This window comes from Cavia porcellus, unplaced genomic scaffold (assembly GCF_034190915.1).
Source record: "Cavia porcellus strain 051 isolate PalLab524CR breed Dunkin Hartley unplaced genomic scaffold, mCavPor4.1 scaffold_31, whole genome shotgun sequence".
NCBI lineage: Eukaryota > Metazoa > Chordata > Mammalia > Rodentia > Caviidae > Cavia > Cavia porcellus.
In genome coordinates, this window is record NW_026947514.1 from 31,954,574 (window position 1) to 31,974,985 (window position 20,412).

A 20,412-nucleotide genomic window follows, 5' to 3' on the forward strand; every position below is an offset into this window, starting at 1 on the left:
AGATTTGGGCCAAAGATACACAGGGAAGAAGGCAACGTTATATTGGAGACAAAGAAGGGAAGCAATATTATGCAAACCAATGAGGACTGCAGGCAGGCACCAGCGAGGGCAAGGATGAGGAGAGATCTTCCCCAGAGCCTTCGGGGCAGTCTGGTCCGCAGACATCTTGGATTTGGACTTCTGGCCTTCCAGAACAATGAGACATACACGTCTACTGTGTTAAGCAACCCAGTTAGTGGTGATTTATTACAGCATCCCTGGAAAGTGAGCAAAGGCCAGACAGGATTTAATTTCTCCTAGCTCTTAGGTCACAGTCCCCACGCCTAGGCCCCTGCTCCCCCAAATCCTGCAGCTGCGTCTCACCTTTCTGGATCTGGTCATTTTCACCCGGCCTGAGCCTCCCCTTGGGGACACTAGATGGTGCCATCAGGTTAAGCCATCCCAGCTTTGTGGCTGCTGGTCTGGATAAGGGGACTCCTGGTGATTCACCCACTAGATGGGACCCTAAATCCAAGATCCTACATAGTCAACTCCTTTCTATTCTCAGCAAAGTGGCTTTTGTCTTGTTAGAGGGAAGAAACTGAAGGGTCCCCCTGGCTCTCCTTCACTGCCTCAGCAGAGCTGCTGTCCTGGGCACTTTCCCTGGGCCTCCTGCTCGGGAGCTGGTGGCTGCCCAGGGTAGGGGAAGCAGCAGACCACACGACGAGAAGCTGAGCTCCAGGGGTACAGAGGTGGAGGCTTCACCCGAGACTCTGGGCTGAGCCAGGCGGGGCTTTCTGGGTGTGAGGACAGCACTGCAGGGAAAGGCCGTGGAGAGGGAAGACAGGCAGCGGGGGCTCCGAGCCTCTTCTTGGACTTCATGTCATCAGCCTCTTTAGTCTCCTCCATCTCAAAGAACCCAGCCCAGAGTCTCAAAGACGTTCCTGCTAGCTTCTCTGTTTCCCGACATCCTCTCCACTGCCAAGTTCTGGCACTTGTCGGCTTCAACCCATTACCCCTGCCAACCTCGGTCCAGGCCACTGCCGTTGCTCCAGGACACACAGCCCTTGCTCCTCCAAGTCTGTAGGCCAGAAACACACACTGGTTGCATTATGGGGCGGTCGGAAATGCAGACTCTCAGGCCCTCACCCCTCCAGACCTGCTGAATCGTGGTCTCCTTTTAACAAACTCCCTGCAGAGCTCCAGGGATATGAGCACCCTCGGAGCGTGGCCCACCCCTCCCTGCACACCTCTGCCCCCTCCTCCATTTTCAGCACAGTGATGAAGCCTTCCCCGCTGAAGTCTCCCATGGCTCCCCAGGGCACTTAGGGATGCCCGTCATGACCCACCAGCCGCAGCCTGCTCCTCCAGCACCAGCTCACTGCGCTCTTCTCCTTCCTGCCTGTGTCCCCTCCTTTCTGGAGTGTCTTTGTGCTGTGCTCTCTGTTTGGACACTCCTGCTAGCTAACACCTCCGCACTTCTCAGTCTCAACCATCGCTTCCTCAGGGTGACCGGTCCTGACAGCTGCCCACCCAGTTCTCAGGCAGAGACCATGTCAGTCTTGTTCCATCCTGTGGTCCTCATGGCCCGCAGAGGTTGGCAGGCACATAGGCCCTTGATACTCATTGTTAATTGCACACTTGTTAATTGCTGTGCATCAGAACAGAATCGAGGGGGCTTAAGTATGTGTGTTTCCAAGGATTTCATGACATTTAGCAGAGCCTTAAGTGCTCTGTCCCCACAGACCTGGCCATGGGGAGAATCAGGGGAATTTCTGTCTTGGGCACTGCCTCTCTGGCCCTGCCCTCCCAGGTGCACTGTTCTCTGTTCCTGCAAATTGCCTGAATCCTCACGTGCAAAGCCCACCACATCATCTCACCAAAAACAGGTTCTGGTACTCCCCACCCAAGAACGTGATGAGCCCTTCCCCAGGTCCTGGTCTCAGCCCCCAGTTCTGCACCCCGAGCTCCTGCACAGGCTCCTGCAGGCTCCCTTCCAAAGCCCTTCATTCGTTTCTCTATGTTCCTCCTTCCTTCTTGCATTACAGATCCAATCATTTTGATTTTTTTGTCTGTGTATTAATCACTTCCTCCTTGCTGGTACAAAATACCAGACACCTACAGTGTAAAGGAGGAGAGGCTCATTTTGGCTCGCAGTTTGAAAGGGTTCCGACTACGATGCTTTTGCCGGCTCCAAGGCAGCAAGAGAACTGTGGAAGGACACACAGGAGAAAGCTGCTTGCCGGCTGTGGTGGTGCACAACTATAATCCCAGCACTCAAGAGGCTGAGGCAGGAGGACCGCTGAATTCGAGGCCAGCCTAGGCTACAAAGTGTGTTCAAGGCCAGCCTGAACTGTACAGTGAGACTTTGTCTCAAAAATTATAAAAAAGGAGGAAGAAGAGGAAGAGGAGGAGGAGGAAGAAAGCTGCTCCGCCCATTGCTGTCAGGAAGTAGAAAGATAAGGGAGAAGCGGGGACAAGAACACACCTTTCCAGATCACACCCGGGGCCCCCACTTCCCGCATCTGGGTTTGTTACACTTTGTGACAGCGCGTTCCAGTGAATTAATGCACTGATAAGTACAGCACCCTGTGATCCCGTCACCTTCCAAAACCCCACCTTTGCACACATGCGGCTTTCAGGGCCATTTTAGATGTAAACCATGACAGTCTCTCTTTGGCCACAATCTGAGGGACTGAATACAGGACTCTAAAGTATGAATTTGAGCCAGAGAACACTGGCACACAGAATCCAGTCTATAACACCAAAGATCTCAACAAATAACCTTTCTTTTCTCAAACAAGGCAGATGGAAATAACAGGTACTATTTATTGACCTTAAACTCCCACGAGGAGCTGTGTGTCCCCTCCCTCTTTTAAAAAAAATCAGATAAAATTTCCATATTCATTGTGAATATTCCTTCTGTCCAGGAAGAGTATTTTCCTGCCATATAATACATATTATATATAATTTTAATTTATTTATTGGATAGATTACATTCACTTGCTTCAAAATTTCAAAGTAAGAAAGGGTCTAGATGATTCACCCACCCATATCCCTTCCTCGCTCCAGCATCCTCTCTTCCTCTTTTTGTAGGATGATAGCTTTCTGCATCTCCCATCCTGTGCCTGGTTTTTTGCACATAGCAGTGTATTCTGCAGATCGGTCCCAAGCTATTTCATCCTTTTACTTGCCTGTGTCCATCTGATGTTTAGAAGTATCTTGCATATTCAGCTGGCCCATCCTGATGATGATTTCCGTTACTTTTTGCTTTATTAAACAAGAAATAATTTCTACCATATGAGTAAAGATTCATTTTATTAATTGTAATGAATAACTTACAGCTGTAGGAAAATTTCCTTCAAGTAGAAGGCGATGATTTGAGTGTGTACCTCCCTCCAAAATTCCCATGGGGAACTTCTGATGCCCCAGGGGATGGCATCAGAAGGTGGAGCCTTTGAGCTGTAAGGGTTGCGCCCTCATGGGTGGGAGTCACGCCCTGTAAAGGGGAGGCACCTATTGGACCTCCCGTCTCTCCTGCTATGGAGATGGGATTTGTCTGTTTTGTACCTGCCACCATGCTGCCACCTGAGGACACAGCAAGAGGTACAGAGTCCAGCACTTCATCAGACAGTGGTGTGCCAGGGCCGTGTTCTTAGACTTGCCAGCCTCCAGATTGTGGGACGTAAATTTCTGTTGTTGACAAAGTACCCAGTCCAAGACGCTGTGTTATAGCAGCAAGAATAGACTGAGACACAGAACTTCCAGGCCCAGAATATATTGCAGTATTTTTTTTAATGAAATAAATCACTTTACTTACAAACAATAAACTTACACAAAGCTTCCTGACCCTTTGAGAGTATTTTGCCCAATTCGCTCTAAATATTTTAATGTTTCCAACATGCACAGACATTCTCATATGTAACCATTTGATACATCATGCCCATCTAACTTTAACCCGTTCAGGTTTTGCCCCAATAACAAATATCTTTTATGGCAAAGGAATCTGGTTCGGAATCATGGTTATATTTCTCTTTATTTCTATCTTTGGATTCCTTAGGTATGGAGCAGTTCTTCAGTTTTTTCTTGATTTTTCATGACCTTGACAGTTTGGAGATTACAAACCAGTTTTTCTGTAAAATATCACTCAGTTTGGATTTGACTCATTTTGTGTGTGTGTGAGTAGATTTGGGCTGCATTTCCACAGAAATATCATGAAAACAGTGTTGGGTTCTCTCAGTGCATCCTACTATGTGGTACCCAGTGTTGATCTGTCCCCATGATTAAATCATGTCTGCCAGCTTCTTCATGGTGAAGTTTACCTGCACAAACTCACAGGTCCCTGCATTGTTCGGTGGGTTTTACCAATGTTCCCATTATTTTGATGACCACGTCCCTGATGTGGACAGAAGGCCTTCTGAGTGGGAGTTCTTTGGCCATTGTTCCATGGGCACTTTCCGATACAAGACATTCCAGGCACATTTTCTTGGCACCCTACCTCAGTCCTGAAATAAGCCATTCTCCAAGGAGCTCTGACTTCTTTTAGTGCACAACGGTATCTAAAGTGACAATCTGAATGCTCAGTGTACTTGCTGCTCTGTGGTGTTGTACTTTCAAGCCCACTGGCAGGAGCGTGGGACTCTGCATGTGCATGTGTGTGTACTTTTATATTTATTTCCTTATCAGTTTATCTACACTGAAACTCATGGTTCATGTTCCTGACTGATTCCAATCTGACAGAGCAGGGTTCATTCTATTTGTTCTGGTGGACTCAGTTTGGGTTTTTCCCTTTGTGAATTTGTTAAGTCTCCTCTCTGCTCCCATCTAATATCACCCTGGAAATTAATTTTTCAGTAAAATGAAGGGAAGAGGGTGACAAAATGCCATGTGACTTTGATGCAAATGAAGGGAAGAGGGTGACAGAGTGCCGTGTGACTTTGACAGTTATTGCCAAGTTGCTCTCCATAGAGAAGTTCCAGTTTACACTTCCACTGATTTTAAGGCTTTTCTTTTGCCAATCTGATAGGTGGAAAATGCTATTTCTGATGTTTCAACGTCTATAATTATAAAATAGCTTGAATGCCTCTTGAAAAATAGAAACACTTGACAGGGAAAGAATGTTGTAGTTGGCTGTAACTAGTCTTCCTCATGAAAAGGGTCAGTTCATAACGCTGGGACAGCTGCTTGCCTGTTGCTTGCAGAAACTTGGAAGCAAGCGGTGGTGTCCAGCCATCTGCCCCAAAGGGCAAGTTAGTTGGCCTGTACTGGTGACCAGAGCATGTCCTAAGATTTCTGATGATGTTCTCTGCAAGCATGAGGCAAGTGCTGGCCAGTTGTGGCAACAAAAAGAGCTATGCTCAGTGCTATTTTGGTGGAGAACAGACTCCCCAACAGGAAGATCCTTTGCACTTGAGAATCCAGAAGTTTCTTTCCTGGGATTAAAATTATTGAGTGCAGTCTGACCCAAAGAAAGGCATTCCTAGTTTGAGCAGATCTTAATTATGCATTAGGGTGAAATTGCCCATAATTGGCTTTAAAAAAAAAAACTTGCAAAAGTGATGCTTTTTTAGGGCCTCTGTTTTAGATGTTGCCACTTTTGCTTCTGTGGTTTCTGTACCTGGAAAAATCCTCTTTTTCCTACTTTGTCCCACAGGCCCTGGTTCATTTCTCTAACAGTGTTACTGACGCACAATTCACCTTTTTAAGACCCAAAGCAAATGGTACCTTTCCTAAGGGAAATTTGTTCACCCCCCAAAAGAAATTAACTCCTTTTCTTCACTCCCCAGTCATTTGGTTGTCATTACACCTTTTTGTTTTTCATTTTTTGAAGCTCTACATTAAGTTTTAGGTAACTGTTGATTTTTTTCCCTGTGAGACTGCAAATGCTTTGAAGGAAGACTGAATTTTAGCACCAGCTTTGTGCTTTCTGTAATCTCAGAGGGATGGTTTGTGAAATGAATTGATGAAAAAGGAAATGACTGATGCAGGAGTGGGGAATGGTCATCCCTGGAGAGGGTACAGCACCCAAAATCCCACAAGCTCCCACCTTTGGAGCTTAGCTGCACAACGGCCTCAAGATACTAGCCTTGTGTTTGCTGTGTGTGTCTGTGTTGTTATATCCTTCCTGCCATGCTCCAGCTCCCGGCAGACATTCAGCCCCAGCTAAGGCTCATCTGCAAATAGGCTGCTTATGCTGGAGGCGGAGCTCTTGCTCCCCTAGGGCAGTATCATTGTGCGATCCTCACTTGCCAAACCCTCCCTGAGCCCAGCCAAGTTGAGAACCATAGAATCATCTGCTGGCCCAGTCTAGCAAGTCTAGGCTACGCAGACAGGAAGCTCTGGACAGGTTTATGTTGGGGAATTTCCTCTTCTGAGGACACTGGGGAACCAGGGAAGTCCAAAACATCAAGCAGGAAGTCTACCATCCTGCATGTGGGGTGAGATGTTCCCTGTGATGCTCCGGTCACAGACAGCTTGGGAAGGTGTCGTGTCTCACCCTGGGTTCACAATCTGATGAAACTCGGTGTAAAGCCTGGCAAGTCCTCCGGCTGCAGATCCTGAGGGGAGGCAGGAAAACCTGGGAATATGGAGCAGCCTCCAGTATGACCCCTCACCTCCAAGTGAAGCCCAAAATGTCACAGGAGCTGCCTCTGTATCTGTTGCTCTGAACTTGCCAGGGCCCTGAACCCATCCTGAGCTGGAGCTCAGCTAGGCTCCTAGTACTAGGGAGGTGCTCTAAATGGGTTGGTGTCCCGGCTTTGGCATTCCTGGGAGGGATTCTTGGGCAGGACGTTAAGTAGGACAGGGTCAGGCACCGGGGAAGATACTTCCAGCAGTAGGGATCAAAAAGCTAAGGAAGAATGGTAGGGCATAAAAGAGTTGAACTAAAGAGCAGGGTTAGGAGGGTAGGAAGTTCAGGGTGGCATGCAGATCTGAAGTCCAGCTTGGGTGACTGCATCACCTATGTGGTCTTGGGCTACACCGGAATTTCTCTGAGCGTTTTTCCACCAGTAAAATGGAAGTGGGGGATATTTGTCTTTCAGAATGACTGATTTCACTCTGGAGGCTGAGGCAGGAGGATCATGAGTTTGAGGCCAGCCTGGACTGGAAAGTGAGTTCAAGGCCAGCCTGAAGTGCATAGTAAAACCGTGTCTCAAAGACAACAACACAAGAATGGCTGAGGTGACTGAATAAAACACTATCTTAAAAGGCATCTTATCCAGCCCGAGAGCCTTGTAGGTTCTCAGCAAGTATGAGGGAAGGACAGGAAAAGGGAGGATTGTGGCAAATGCCCTGAGACACCTCAGACCCTTGTACTACACGTCTAGATCACTATCCCTACTGGGGCACAACTTCACCAGTGGTATTGTCTCTCATTCTGAGACAGACTTGAGACTCACAGGAGGTGGGGCTTTCTGGCTGTGTGGGCCAGAGTTCTACCCTCACCCTGGGCCTTCCTAGAAGGTAGGTGGCCAGCTCCTGATATGGCCTGGGCCACCCAGAATCTCCATCTAGCCTATCTTCTCAGTCCATGGCAAGAGGAAACAGGGCTTTTCCTTCCAACTAGTTTGGCACACCTGGAGTGCAGGGTCTCCAGCCCTGCCTCTGGCTACCAGGGCATAAGCAGCAGTAATCCTACTCTCTTGGAGCAGCAGTATCTGACACTTGAATCACAGGAGACAGAGTCAGCCTGCCCCACTCCCCACTTCCTCCACTCGGGCCCTCCTCTCCCTAACACAGGCTGTAGGTAAGCCATAGCTCCCCGCCAGAGAGGTATCTGGGAAGAAAGAAGCATCATGATCAAGGTACTGCTCAGGTACTGGACTCTGGAAGGCCTGCTCTCCATGCTAGGGCTCTTCTTATGACCCGCCTGGGCTCTTGTCTGAGCAACCAACAGAGTGTGGAGGTCCTGAGCATCAGGGGTAGTCTAGAGTTTTTGCTGAGAGTGCCTCTTGGAACTTGCCCAAGGAATCATCCTGGAGCACCTTTCCAGCCCTTTCGGCCTCCCAGGAACAGTGAATGGCACAGGAGGCACTCAGGATGCAGGGGGAAGCCAAGTGGAAAAGTGGACTTGCTGAGGGTATGGGACACACACCAAGCCTGGACTAGTGGACTAGCTTCAGCTCAGCTCTGCCTCTTAACTGGCTCCGTGGCCTTGGACACCAGTGTTGTCTGTCCAAGTGGGCACTCTACAAATGATGACTGGGGATTTGTGGCCCATTGTCTTTCCTGCTCTCAGCTTGAGAGACTCAGGTGCATTCCATGGGAGAAAACGAAGTCCTGGAAGTCACTGGAAAGAGCTAGCCATGAGCTGGGTGCTGTGGTTTCTCCAGCTGGCTTTTGTTCTTGCATCATGACGTAACCTGCATAGTGTGGGCAGTGTTCTCTGAAGCAGCTGTTAAGACACTGGCCTGTGAGGCAGTCACGGCTGAATCCCAGTCTCCACCATTTCCCAGCTGTGCGACCTCATGACCCAGCTATGGTTCATGGTTTTTAAGCCTGTTTCTTCATCTACAAAATGAGTTCGTCATAACCCCCACAGTGCAGCTGCCAGGACTGGAGGCGTTACTCCAGGCCAGCGGCCAGGCCGGGGAGATGCCTGCCTCCTACTGCTCAGCAGACGCGACACCACCAACTCCCTTGCTTCTGGCTTCCCTGAAAGCAACCACATCTTGTCTCACCTGTCTCTCCTGTGCACTGAATGGCCTGCAGCACCTACTGCTGCTACGACGGCTCCCAGGAGCAGGAGAATCCTGCCCTGATTTTAAGTTAGTAGTTTCAATGCTAACTCCAAGCTGTCAGTGTTTGGGGAGCCATCACCACAGCTCTCTCCCCCCTCCCTCCTGCTCAGTTTGCCCTTTCCAAGACTATTATTCAAAGTGCCACTCCTGTGGGCACAAACGCCCCATGGCACGGAGGCCTGAGTGGCATCTTCCTGCTTTATCTTTTTCTTGTTCATTTCCTCACCCAAGCAACCCTCCACTCCCATACACTCTGCCAAGCTTTGGGGTTGTCCTCTAATTTTTTTTTTTGTCTTTTTCCTTTTTATCGGTACTGGGGATCGAACTCACGACTGCCTGCTTGCAAGGCAGGCACTTATGCCGCTGAGCTAAACCTCCAGCCCCCGTCCTCTAAATTTCTAAAGCCAAACCCCAGCCTCAGTTAATTTTCCCAGATCTTTCTCAGGATGATATCAATGCTTTCTTAACACCCAAGTCCAAAACATGCTTTCCCTTCAACTAAGCAGAAATGAAAACCTGTCAGGAAAATTTTGTTACTGATCAGGAATGGTCTCAAGACTGAGGGGTAACAGCTTCCTGATTCTTGGAAGCTTGTAATTTTTGCAGACACACACAGAGGTCACTGAAGTCACTGAGAAGAGCTAGCACTCAGCTGTGGGGTGCATGTGTCTGTGTGTGTGTATGCACATGTGTACTTTGAACTAGAAAAGCGAATCACGCTTCTCTTTCCATCTCAAATTTGGGACTTCTTCATAATATTCAAGACGCCATTGTTAACGAAGAATAACCAACCATTTCAAGAACTTCAAGAGAAATGGGGAAAAAAAGTTAATTCACACAATATTGGTGTTGGTGGGCTGTGAGAAAATGAAGTCTCTGCCATGGCTCACTCTGAGCTGCTCCCCTCAGCCCCGCAGACTGACTGACTTCAGACTGGGGATGGAACCCAGGGGCTTCATACTAAACCTCTTTTCCCAAACAGCTGAGTCATTAAACTGCCCCAGCTGGCCTCAAACTTCTGATACTCTTGCCTTGGCCTCCCAGAGAGCTGGGATTACAGGCACGCACTACACGACCACACTCCTGCTTCCTTCAACTGAGTGTGCTTTCTGCTCTCTTTGCATCTACACGTGGGTGGTACCTGCCCCTTCACACGGCAGCTTCAAAACCATTTCATCCCAGAAGCCTGCCCTGGTACCTTACCCCACCCCCATCAGATCAATCACCATGCCTCCACACTTGCCTACACTCCCAGCTGTCTAACAGTCTCACCAGGCCCAAGCCACGCCGACCTCACACTGGCTACCACTCTGTGAGTCCTGACCAAGCAGAGATGAAGACTTCCACGAACGCTTCTTTTCTTTTTTGTTTCTTGTCTTTTTGAGACAGGGCTTTGCTATGCACTTAAGGCTGGCCTTGAACTGGCAGCTGTCCACCTGCTTGGGCTTCCCGAGGGCTGTAATCACAGGATGCACCACCACGCCCAGTATGGACTGCTTTTCAACCCAGGGTTTAGGCAAAAATATTTTGAAAGGATCACATCTCCCACAACTACCTTCATAAGAATTTTTTATTATTATTATTTAGAAATGCAGTTATATACATAGAACAATTAAAATTAAATTAAACTTTGTACAAATATTAAAATACTATCTTCACACCCACTGCAATGTACAGGATACCAAAAAATATATATATATAAAATAAAGCAAACCCAAACTGATCTGAGTGACATCCTGTACAGAGTCAATCACGCATGTGTTGTTATAAACCATTACATGAGTACCATTCTGAAGAAGATCCCATAGTGGTGTGACAACCTTAAGAAGCCAGAGCAGGTGTGGGTGCTGTTATGCGACCCCAGAACCTCTCCTCCCCACTTGGCAATCCAACTTGAGTGCTTTGCTCCCTGTACTCCCTCCACTAGCCAGACTGCTTGGCAGAGGGGGCAACACTGGAGGCTTTGTTCAAAATTCTACTAGAGTTTCAAGGAAATTAAGAGACACTTCCCAGCAAAGCTGGGCCTGCCACCATCCCCTCTCCAGAGAACTAGCTACTGCAAGATTGAGCCCAAACATCTGCCAAGCAAAATATTCTCCAAGCCCTGCAGGAGACCTAGCCGGCCCACAAGAGAAGCTCCCAGCGCACTGCCCTTGGCAAGCACATCTGGACTTACTGTAAGTCCGTGACGGCTGTGTGCCACTTTCTTTCTAGTCCCTTTTTGCTCTTTGAGAAGGGAAAGAAAAGGGGAGGGGGGAAATCAGGATCAGGAAACGTCTGCAGCATATTCCTTTCTCTATGTAAGAACGTTCCCACAAATGGAGGCAACAATGCTATGCAGTAAGCAAGCGGTCTGGGAGGAAAGGGACTGGGAACCATCTACCTTTGTGTCACTACTCATGAAGCAGGAAAAATATACCTTTGTCTGTTTTGCTACCTGGCTTCTTCACAGAGTTTTAAAGCTGGGGATGGAAAGAGCAGGGCAAGATGAATGGGGAAGATAATATTAGTTTTAAGTTCTCTTTGCAAATGGAGTGCTTGTAGAATGTACACTGAAATGTCTTATAAAACCAAACAAATTCACAGTGGCCAAGACCCAGCCATTTCACAGTTCACACCCAGTGAAGTACAGCACATAAAATACAGAAATGGCAAAGGCAGAGTCTGCCTGCTAAACTAAGGCGTGAGAGGGATAGACTTTAGTGATTTTCACCATATTCTGGCCCTTCAAAATTGCTAGAACATCACCAAGATTAAAAAAAAAAACTGCACTGAGCCAGCTCAAGTGTAGAAGATATTAGAGAGAGAGAGAGAACTAGAGGAAAGGGGAGGGGAGGGGAGGGAAAGGAGAAAAAAGAGTAAGGAAAATAATCCTTTCTACAAGTCCTTTGGTGCTGACCTCCTCTGGGCAGGTCTGCAGGGCAGGCAGCCCTTGAAGATGAGCCTGGCTCCGGCTCTGGGCAGGCTCCTTCCTAATAGCCTGCTGTGTGCCATCTGCCTTGTCTCCAAAGCCAGGCCCTACCTCACGGCAGCTGTGGAGCCCCCAATCCCTCTGCAAAGAACAAAGCTCAGAAGCTCCAGAACAGCCCATGTGACTAAAGATGAACAAACTGCCCTGAGGGCAGGATGGCTGTGAAAGAGGCCAGCCTGGAGTCAGCAGCAGCATGAGCTGAGCTGCAAACCCCTGCATACCCAGCAGCTGCTGGAAGAGCCTCCTCTGAGCCAGTGACAAGAGAGGCAGCACACTCGTCCCAAGTACTTACTTTCCTAACAGGGAGGCAGGCCGGGGCTTGTGACCCTCCGAGCAGTGTGAATGTGTGGTGAGACGGAAGGAGGTATCAGGAGAATGAACCTCAAAGTGCAGCCTCTGGGTGGGCAAAAACGCAGGGTAACTACACAGGAGAGAGTGGGCTCTTCTATTTAAAAAAATATTCCAGAACAGAATTCAGGTTTTGGAAGGATGGAAACTAAAAGCTAAAGGCTCAGCATAAGACTTCAGCCCCGCCTCCCATTTCTCACGTCCCCTTTCCGCTGCACACCGCCAGGAGGGTCTGCATGTTAGCAGCAGCTGGGGTTGAGGACCCCTCTACTAGGTGGCCACCCCAGCAACTGCTGAGATGCGGGTCACTTCTTTTCTCCCTCCGGCTTCAGTCTTTCAGTTCTGGCACCTTCTCCAACCCATTCCCTACCTTTGACTTTGCTTGCCTGGATTATCAGCACAACAAATGGGCTTCTGGGTGGATGGGGGACATGTGGGAGTGGCCAGCAGGCACAGTGGGCACTGCCCTTACCCTGAGAGGAAAGAAGATGAGGGGCAGCAAGAGGTCAGGCATGACCGGGGAGTAAAGTGCGTTGTGAGAGCGGAGGCCAAGAGTGGCAGCTTGGGAGAAGCTCATTCCCCCAGCTTCAGGCCACCCGTGCTAGAGCTAACCCTGTTAGGTCAGATCCCGAACTGGGCTTTTTATTACTTTTACCATACCAGAGATGCTCAGGAGCAGCGGTGCAGCAGAGTGAGCGTTGAGGTTTCCCAGCCCCAGTGCTTCAGGAAAAAAAAAAAGCAAAGCAAAAGCAAACATTCCTTAATGCCACGTCTGTCCTCTGAAGAAGGCAGCAGCCTGGAGGAGCTTGTTGGCCCGGCCTTCCTACATTCACCACAGGCCGGCCGTGGAGTCGGGGAGAGGCGCCCAGAGTGCCACCATCACTCCGGCTCCCTCCAGCGGCCACACTCCAGGCTTCCGTCTAAAGGGACCTGGAAGCCAGGCTGCCAGGCACTCATTAGCCCACTTCAGCCAGTAAGGCAGGGGTGCTGTGGACCACTTCTCAGCTCCTCCCCCAGAGGGCAGGGAAGACACACACGGCTTGTCAGCCACGAGGTGTGCAGGGGCACCGGGAAGGGCAGAAGTAGGAAAAGCAGAGGTGCAGTAGGCAGCAGGCCACTTCCTGGGCACAGTTACTAAGGCACATGACCGCGACGAGAAGGATCCTCAGGACCGGGCTGGAGCTGCCTGCAGCTGCCCAGGGACTTGGTCTATGCCTCTCGGCCTCCCCTTCGTCACCACAACCCCAGAAAGTGGCAACTTGCCCAGACTGCCAGTGACCAGGTGTGTTGGATGGCATCTTAGAACTCCTGGGATGATGTGCCTCAGGCCCTGTGGGCAGCAAAGAAGCCAGAGATGCCTGGGATGAAGCCCAGGAGGCAGCATGCAACTCCCCTTATCCAGGGAACAGAAAAGACCAAGGCCAAGGTGCAATGCTGGAAGCAGGAAGTGAGAGCTTGCATATTAGGAAGACAGTCATTACCAGTCACCTTCTTTCCCTCCCTCAGGATCTTCTGGATGCTTCGTGGAAACTCTCCACCGGGCCAGGAGCCTGCACCTGAGCTGGACAGCCAGGTACTGGGATGGCTTTGGCATGATTTTCCAAATTCTCTATTCTCGGCCAAGGAAGTGTGCCACCATGTCAACCCAGGGACCCAGAGTCTGCCCCAACAAAAACCACTCACTCCTCAGAGGCTCTCACTCTTGGCTCTGCTCTTGTGAGGGGAGGCGAGGCCAGCCACTGGCCCAGCTCCACATGCAGGGGCAGTAGCCTGTGGACAGCAACACGCCTGCATGGCAGGGAAACTAGACGGGCTGGGGGAAGGCACAAGTAAACACAGCAGTGCTCGGCCCCACGGAGGCTATGGGACTGCCATCACAGAGCTGGCTGGAAAGGACTCAAAGGCTCAGGGAAAGGGAGGGTTCGATCCAGCACATTCAAATACATCCCAACAGATGGGAAGGCTGGGCCAGGCAGACAGCCAGCTGCTCCAGCTGTCCAGGCAGATGGCGAGAATCTTCCTTGAGTTTCCAGTGAGGTGGCCTGCAGGCCCTCGGAGACACACTGATACACAGGTGGCAGCTCAGGTATCCAGGTGGGGTGGCTGGAGTACAGGGTGCTCAACCCAAAGGAGTGGGAGGGAGGGCAGAGAAGACCCTCGCAGAGAGGAGAGGCCGGCAGCAGCCCTCACGCTTCTTTCAACAGCGGGATATCTGTGGAAGACAGGGAGGGCAAGCACAGTGGTTACCCAGAGGGGCCTCCCGGCACTCAAGGTCCTGCTGCAGGCCCCAGCGCACAGAACAACGCCCCACTCATGCAAGCTTAGGGAGTCAAAAACTTGCCGCCTCTCTAGGCCTTTTTAGCGCATCTCTCCCCACCTGTGGGATAAGATCTGAACACTCAGCCCGGTATTCACAACTTTTCTGGTCCCATCCACACAAAACCTCTTCCCTCTGCTGGCCCCGCCACTTTCATTTCTCTCTCAACCCCTCCCCATGAGGCCACAAAGCCCTGCTTGCGTCTCACCTTCTCAAGGCCAACTGCCAGCTGTGTGACCCTGGACAAATCACTTCTACTCTCTGGGTTTCAGTCTTCTCATATGTCAATAGAGGGTGGAGGGTTTAAGATACATGGCACACTCTCCTAACTTCCTCTCACAGTCCTGTGAGCTCCAGCCTGGCCTGTCACAAACTCATTGAATCACACATACTGCTTTCTGGGCCAATTATTTTATTTATTTAGTGTTTTTGAGACAGGGTTTCACTGACCTTAAACTCATTTTGCAGCCCAGGCTGGCCTCTAACTCACAGCAATTCTCCTGTCTCAGCCTCCTGAGTGCTAGGATTAATAGGTGTGCACCACCATGCCTGGTTGGGTCCCTTATTTTAATTAATGAATTAATCTATTTATTTTTATATTTATTTTTTAGTCTTTTATAGGGTTTCACTATGCAGTTCAGGCTGGCTTTGAGCTCACTTTGTATCCCAGGCTGGTCTTGAACTCACAACAATCCTCCTGCCTCAGGCTCCTAAGTGCTAGGACTACAGGGGTATACCACCATGCCCAGCTGGGCCCCTTATTTTAATGTGAGCTCCATAATTCCTGCTTCCATTAGTGTTTCTCCAGTGTGAGTCCCATCATCCTTTTCAGTTGACTGACTTCATGCAGCAGATAATATATTTCCTATTTTTTTCCGTCACTCCTGAAACCTCCTTCAGCTGCAGCACAGGCTGGGCTCTCAATGTTAAGCCGACGCTTGCTCATTGTAAGGATCAAAGCAAGGCAGTCAGGAAGGGCAGGGCAAACCCTCCTTAAAGAAAATGAGGGCTATCTGCCCCTAAACATTTCTTATAAGACACAGCATTAATGGCCAGGGATCACTGGTTTCCACCCAAACCTGGAGCAACAATTCAGTTCCCTTGCCATCGTTCCAGCCAATCAAGAAAAAGAAAGCAAATCACAATCTGTATTTATGAATTTTCATCCTGGGTGCCCATGATACCCAGGAGGTAGGATGTTCCTTCCAAGACTTTTAGGAGGCTCAAGAGGGATCACTGTCAAAAGGGAAGCTCCTAGGTTTAGTCTGTACCCTGAACTGCACTGAAATTTCACTTCACTTTTTAAAGTTCCAGAGCCAAGCCCAAGTTTAAACTCTCCAGACACCAGCAAAGGCAGAAGTATCAGGAGGCAGAAATGTTATTCTATGGCCATTTTACAACACATGAACTGGAGTCACCCAGGAGGCAGCACAGCACTAAGACAGATCACTTCAAATACCAGCTCAATCACTTCTCGGTGAGCAAATGACTCACCATCTTCCTCAGTTTCCCTAAAATGGGGGAAAATAAGTAGCTACCATTCAGGATCACTGTGAGGCTAAACTGAGATAGTACACGGAAACTACTGGGTACACTACCTGGCACAACCCTGCTTACAGTAATGCAGCTGTCTGCTCTGAAGGAGACACAGATCCTGTTCTCTCTGTAATACGGCCCAGGTCTCCTTGTCATTCTTGACCTTTTAGGAACATAAAAACCCTAAGTATAGGACAGCCCAACTCCTACTCGACTGTCCATCATTTACTTAGCACTGCCCCGTGGCCAGGGATATTGTCTCAGACTTCAAACCATCAACATTCACCAACAGTGAAAAGTCTCTCTACTGAAAGCCCAAGGCCCTACCGGTGCTCTGAAGCTGAAACCCTATTTCATAGGCTAATATCTCAGGTATTATTGTTCTTCACCAAAAGCACACCAATTGTTAGAAAGGTCCACTATCCTTTTCTACTCCCAGCAAGCACTTCAAACACCCAACAATTCCTGTTCATCACAGACCACCTACCATCTGTGTATTCCTCTGATGTGAGGGATAAAAGGCTTTGTATGTCGCTGTTCTCTGAATCTGTGGCTTCTTTGTGCGCTGGCCGGCTGCTCCCTGAGCCAGCCACCCAGGAGGAGGTGGTTGCCTGATGCACCATCACAGTCTCTGAGCCTCGGGAGCCCCAGGCTTCACACAGTCCGGACTGGCCTGCGGCCTCCTCCTCACCACCCGCAGAAGAGTAGCCCCCTTGGCCCTGCTGCTCCCTTGGCAGGCTCCTTCCACTGGGCCCAGCCCCTTCCGACAGCACGATGGGCACTCTGGGGTCTGCAGGCGGCATGCAGTGACCGGAACTGCCATATACAGCCTCCTCATAGGAAGGTAATGCAACCTGCACCCCATCCACCATGATGGACACCTGGTCTCCAGATACCCCTTGGTCACGCCTGGATGGAAGAAGACAAACAATCAGAATAAACATACAGATTAACACCATTTTATCAACAAAAGCCACCTTCGCTTTTCCACCTTTAGCACTGAGGTTGAACCCAAGTCCTTCACACACTCCCAGCCCCTTTTTTATCTTAAGAATGGTCTAAACTGCTAAACTGCCCAGACTGGGCTCCAACTTGTGATCCTCCTGCCTAGGCTTCCTGGATGCTGGGAATATAGACATGTGCCACCACCCCCAGCTAAAAGTCATTATTTGTGCACTTAACTATGTGCCAGGCCCAGTGCTTTAAACACTTTGCCATACTGAATCCTCACTTGAGCCCTTTTAGATAAGGAAGTGATTCACCAAGCATACAGATGAGGGCCAAAAGTTAAGGAACTTGTCACAGTTACAGAGCTGGTAAGCAATGGATGATCTAAGAATTGAATCCAGTTCCAGCTACTCTCAGAGACTATGCCCTTAACTTGTGGGTACACAGGCACTGGGCTTCTGGGCAAAAGCTAAGAGCCCAGAGACCTAGAAATAGAACCATCTATTCCACTGAGCTAGGGTAAGAAAAAAAGAGTGGTGGAGGCATATATCATGATATGCTCAAAACTACTTCACTGTACACTTTCAGTGGGAATTCTTTGAGGTTTATGAATTGCATCCCTACAGACTGTTAGGCAGACAGAGGAGCAGGCACACTATGGTCTTGAAACAGGACTTTGGACTGGAAGTCAGAAGAATTTTTCTTTTGACTCAATCACTTTGCTTAAAACTTCATAGAGTTTAAAAACAAAACTATGTGAATTATTACACAAACACAGGAATACATAAACAAATCGACATAGATCGTTGGTTTGCTCCAACAGTGACTCTGGAGTAACATTCCTACTCAAGCTAGGCACCTCGTGCTGCTACACGCTGACACGACCTTGCGTCTGTCCTGCCACTCACACTCCTCACTACCACAAGTGACCAGTATGCTGAGCTGCACAGACACCACTCCTCCTGCTCTGTATTCTAACAGTTTAACTGCCTAAACGTGAATCTTTTTATGCCACAGTTTAGTCCTGCACATTTCTGGTCCACATATATGAATAAGATATACAATAAATGTGTATGAAGATACAGTAGATGGCTCTGCTGCTTTTACTCATTTTGTAAAGTTTATTCCTACAGACAGCTTTTGCAAGGAGCATTTCTGTTACACACACACACACACACACACCTTTCTTCATGAGCCATCTGTAAGTAAGGTTAAGATATTACGTAGATGCTCCTCCTCAGCTCTTCCACTCTTACGTAACTTCAGCCTCATTACATCCCAGAAATGTAACGTTATGATCATATAATACAAGTTTCCAAAACCATCCAAAAATTATTTATTTCATCTGTAGTCTTCATTTTCATCCAAAATCCAATAAAGATAATGTAATGCATTTAGTTGCCTGGTCCCTTTCATCTCTGTTCATGTGAAACAGTCCCCTATCAGTTTTCTTTCACAACACTGGCATTTTTAGACGACTCCAGGCCAGCTGTAAGATGAGCCACAACTGGATGCATTTAATTGTCTTCTCAGAATTGGATTCAGGTCGATTTTTGTCAAGAATACTACACAGGTGATGGTGTCCTTTCAGCTCATGTCATCAGGATACACACCAGTGTACTGTCAGAGCATATTGCTATTAACTATTTTTGTTTATAGTTCTTGGTGAGCATAGTGGCGCATGCCTCTAATCCCAGCACTCAGGAGGCTGAGACAAGAGGACTGCATGAATTAAAAGCCAGCCGGACTACACAGCAAGACCCTAAACAAACAAAGAGCTCTCCAGTTCTCACCTGTACTTGGAGAAAAAAAGAAATCTGTGCTACCTAATACAAATAATGTACATACTGTGAGGAAGAGAGAATGGTACCCTTAAACAGTAGTTAGAGATTTTGGGAAGGAAGGGAAACTTTGACAAAGCAGCAGAGAAAGCAGTGTATATAGTGGCATGTGCTTACTTTATGTTATTCAAAAAAATTTGTGCTGCTGTTTAAAAAGAATTATCTATAGGCATGGCACAAAATTTAAGTGGGGTCCATAATGAAAACCAATTTACCTTCTTCTCAAGTTAGCTGCTTACTTTTAATAAACTTATAGTTAACGTCAGGGAAAATAAAATTTCTTAACCTAGATGAAATACAGATTTCAATGGTCTAACTTTATGTGGCAAGTTCTTGCTAGTTCTTGCCCTAATTATTTTTACACCAGGAACCAAACTTAGGACTTTGTGTTTGCCAGGCAGGTTCCCCAGCAAGAGCTAGTTCTTTAAGTAAACAAATCCTATAAAATTTCTCTATTCTATTAACAACCTTTAAAAACAGCTACACCACGCTGGGGATTTAGCTCAATAGCATAAGCACCTGCCTGGCAAGCACAAGGTCATGAGTTCGATCCCAGATACCAAAAACAAAAAAACAAGCAAAAAATGCTACACCCCCTATCCCTTCAAACAAACCAAAGGAAGACATATAAATCACACATACTATAGTTAGTGATGAACCTAGGCACGTGTGGCACAGCTGGCTGTTTACTATCACTGAAGCTCTAAGAGGCTCGCCACCACTCATATAGAGAGAGATGAAATTTAAGCTAGCCCTTGCCTGTAAGCTCCAAACCTGGGGCATTTTACAGAATTTGGGAGGGATTTTTTTCCCCACTTTCCATGCAGTATATGTGTGCACTGGCATCACCTGAAGGTGCTTAAGACCTCCACCACGAGGCCTCAGCCCCAGAGCTTCAGGTGGTCTGAAGTGAAAGCTGGAAATATGCATTCCTAATAAATCCCAGGGATGCTGATGCTGCTGGAACCATAATTTGAGAAGCACTGATGAGAGGGAAATGACATGGCTTTGCAGTTGAACAGATCTGGATTGTAATGTCAGTTCTGCTAATACATGCAAAGCAATTAGCACTGTACTAGGCACATCCACAGTTTAGCACATGGCAGGGCTCTCCCTTCCCCTTCCCTTTCCCTAGGATGCAGACAGAAAAAGCTGTAGGTCACCAATTTCTCCCAGTCAGGCAAAAACGAGTCCCATAGTAATGCCCACTGCCTGCCAAAAGCAGCAGGGCTGTTGGCTTACCTGCTGTGGTGGAAAGACTTCAGCTTTGGCTGCAGCAGCACAAACAGCACCACAAGGAGAAGAATGAGTGCCACGGAGCTGGCAGTGGAAGCCACTATGGACAGCGTGGGGACTCCAAGTGAAGTGTGGGTTTCTTTGTCTATGGAAACAAGCTTTCATCAGAAGAATTTGATACCCAGACATACAAAACACAGGCCCCACAACTGATGAAGTCAAATGTCCCCTGCTTGGTGCCACACACAGAGACATCCTACAGCAGGGCCCCTTCAGGAAAGCAGCACAGAACAGCTTACATGCACACAGTGCTCCAGGAAAGAGACCGTTTCCCTCTCCTGTTTCTTAAATAAAAACTTCCCCTTACCTCCAGCCTTTGAGGTCCATCTGATCTCTAACTCATTAACCCAAATCTTACTTCTACAAACTACTGTGACCCCGCCTCAATAATATGCTGGTGAATATCAACCATTAAAATGAACATATTATTCTACC

The 20,412-nt window shown here is 48.4% G+C and overlaps 1 protein-coding gene across 2 annotated transcripts in view; it reads right to left on the reverse strand.

Annotated features, from left to right (window-relative positions):
- Positions 1-10,272: 10,272 nt before the first annotated feature.
- The window catches only part of Susd6 (sushi domain containing 6), a 99,435-nt gene continuing 89,295 nt past the window's right edge, over positions 10,273-20,412 (reverse strand). For both annotated transcript variants that reach the window (XM_003472382.5, XM_063241079.1), the window contains 3 exons: positions 19,924-20,062; positions 16,380-16,801; positions 10,273-14,251 (listed from right to left, as the gene is read on the reverse strand). In XM_003472382.5, coding sequence (XP_003472430.1) covers positions 14,226-14,251; positions 16,380-16,801; positions 19,924-20,062 — 587 coding nt within the window. In that variant the 3' untranslated portion in view covers positions 10,273-14,225. The remainder of the gene's footprint in view (positions 14,252-16,379; positions 16,802-19,923; positions 20,063-20,412) is intronic.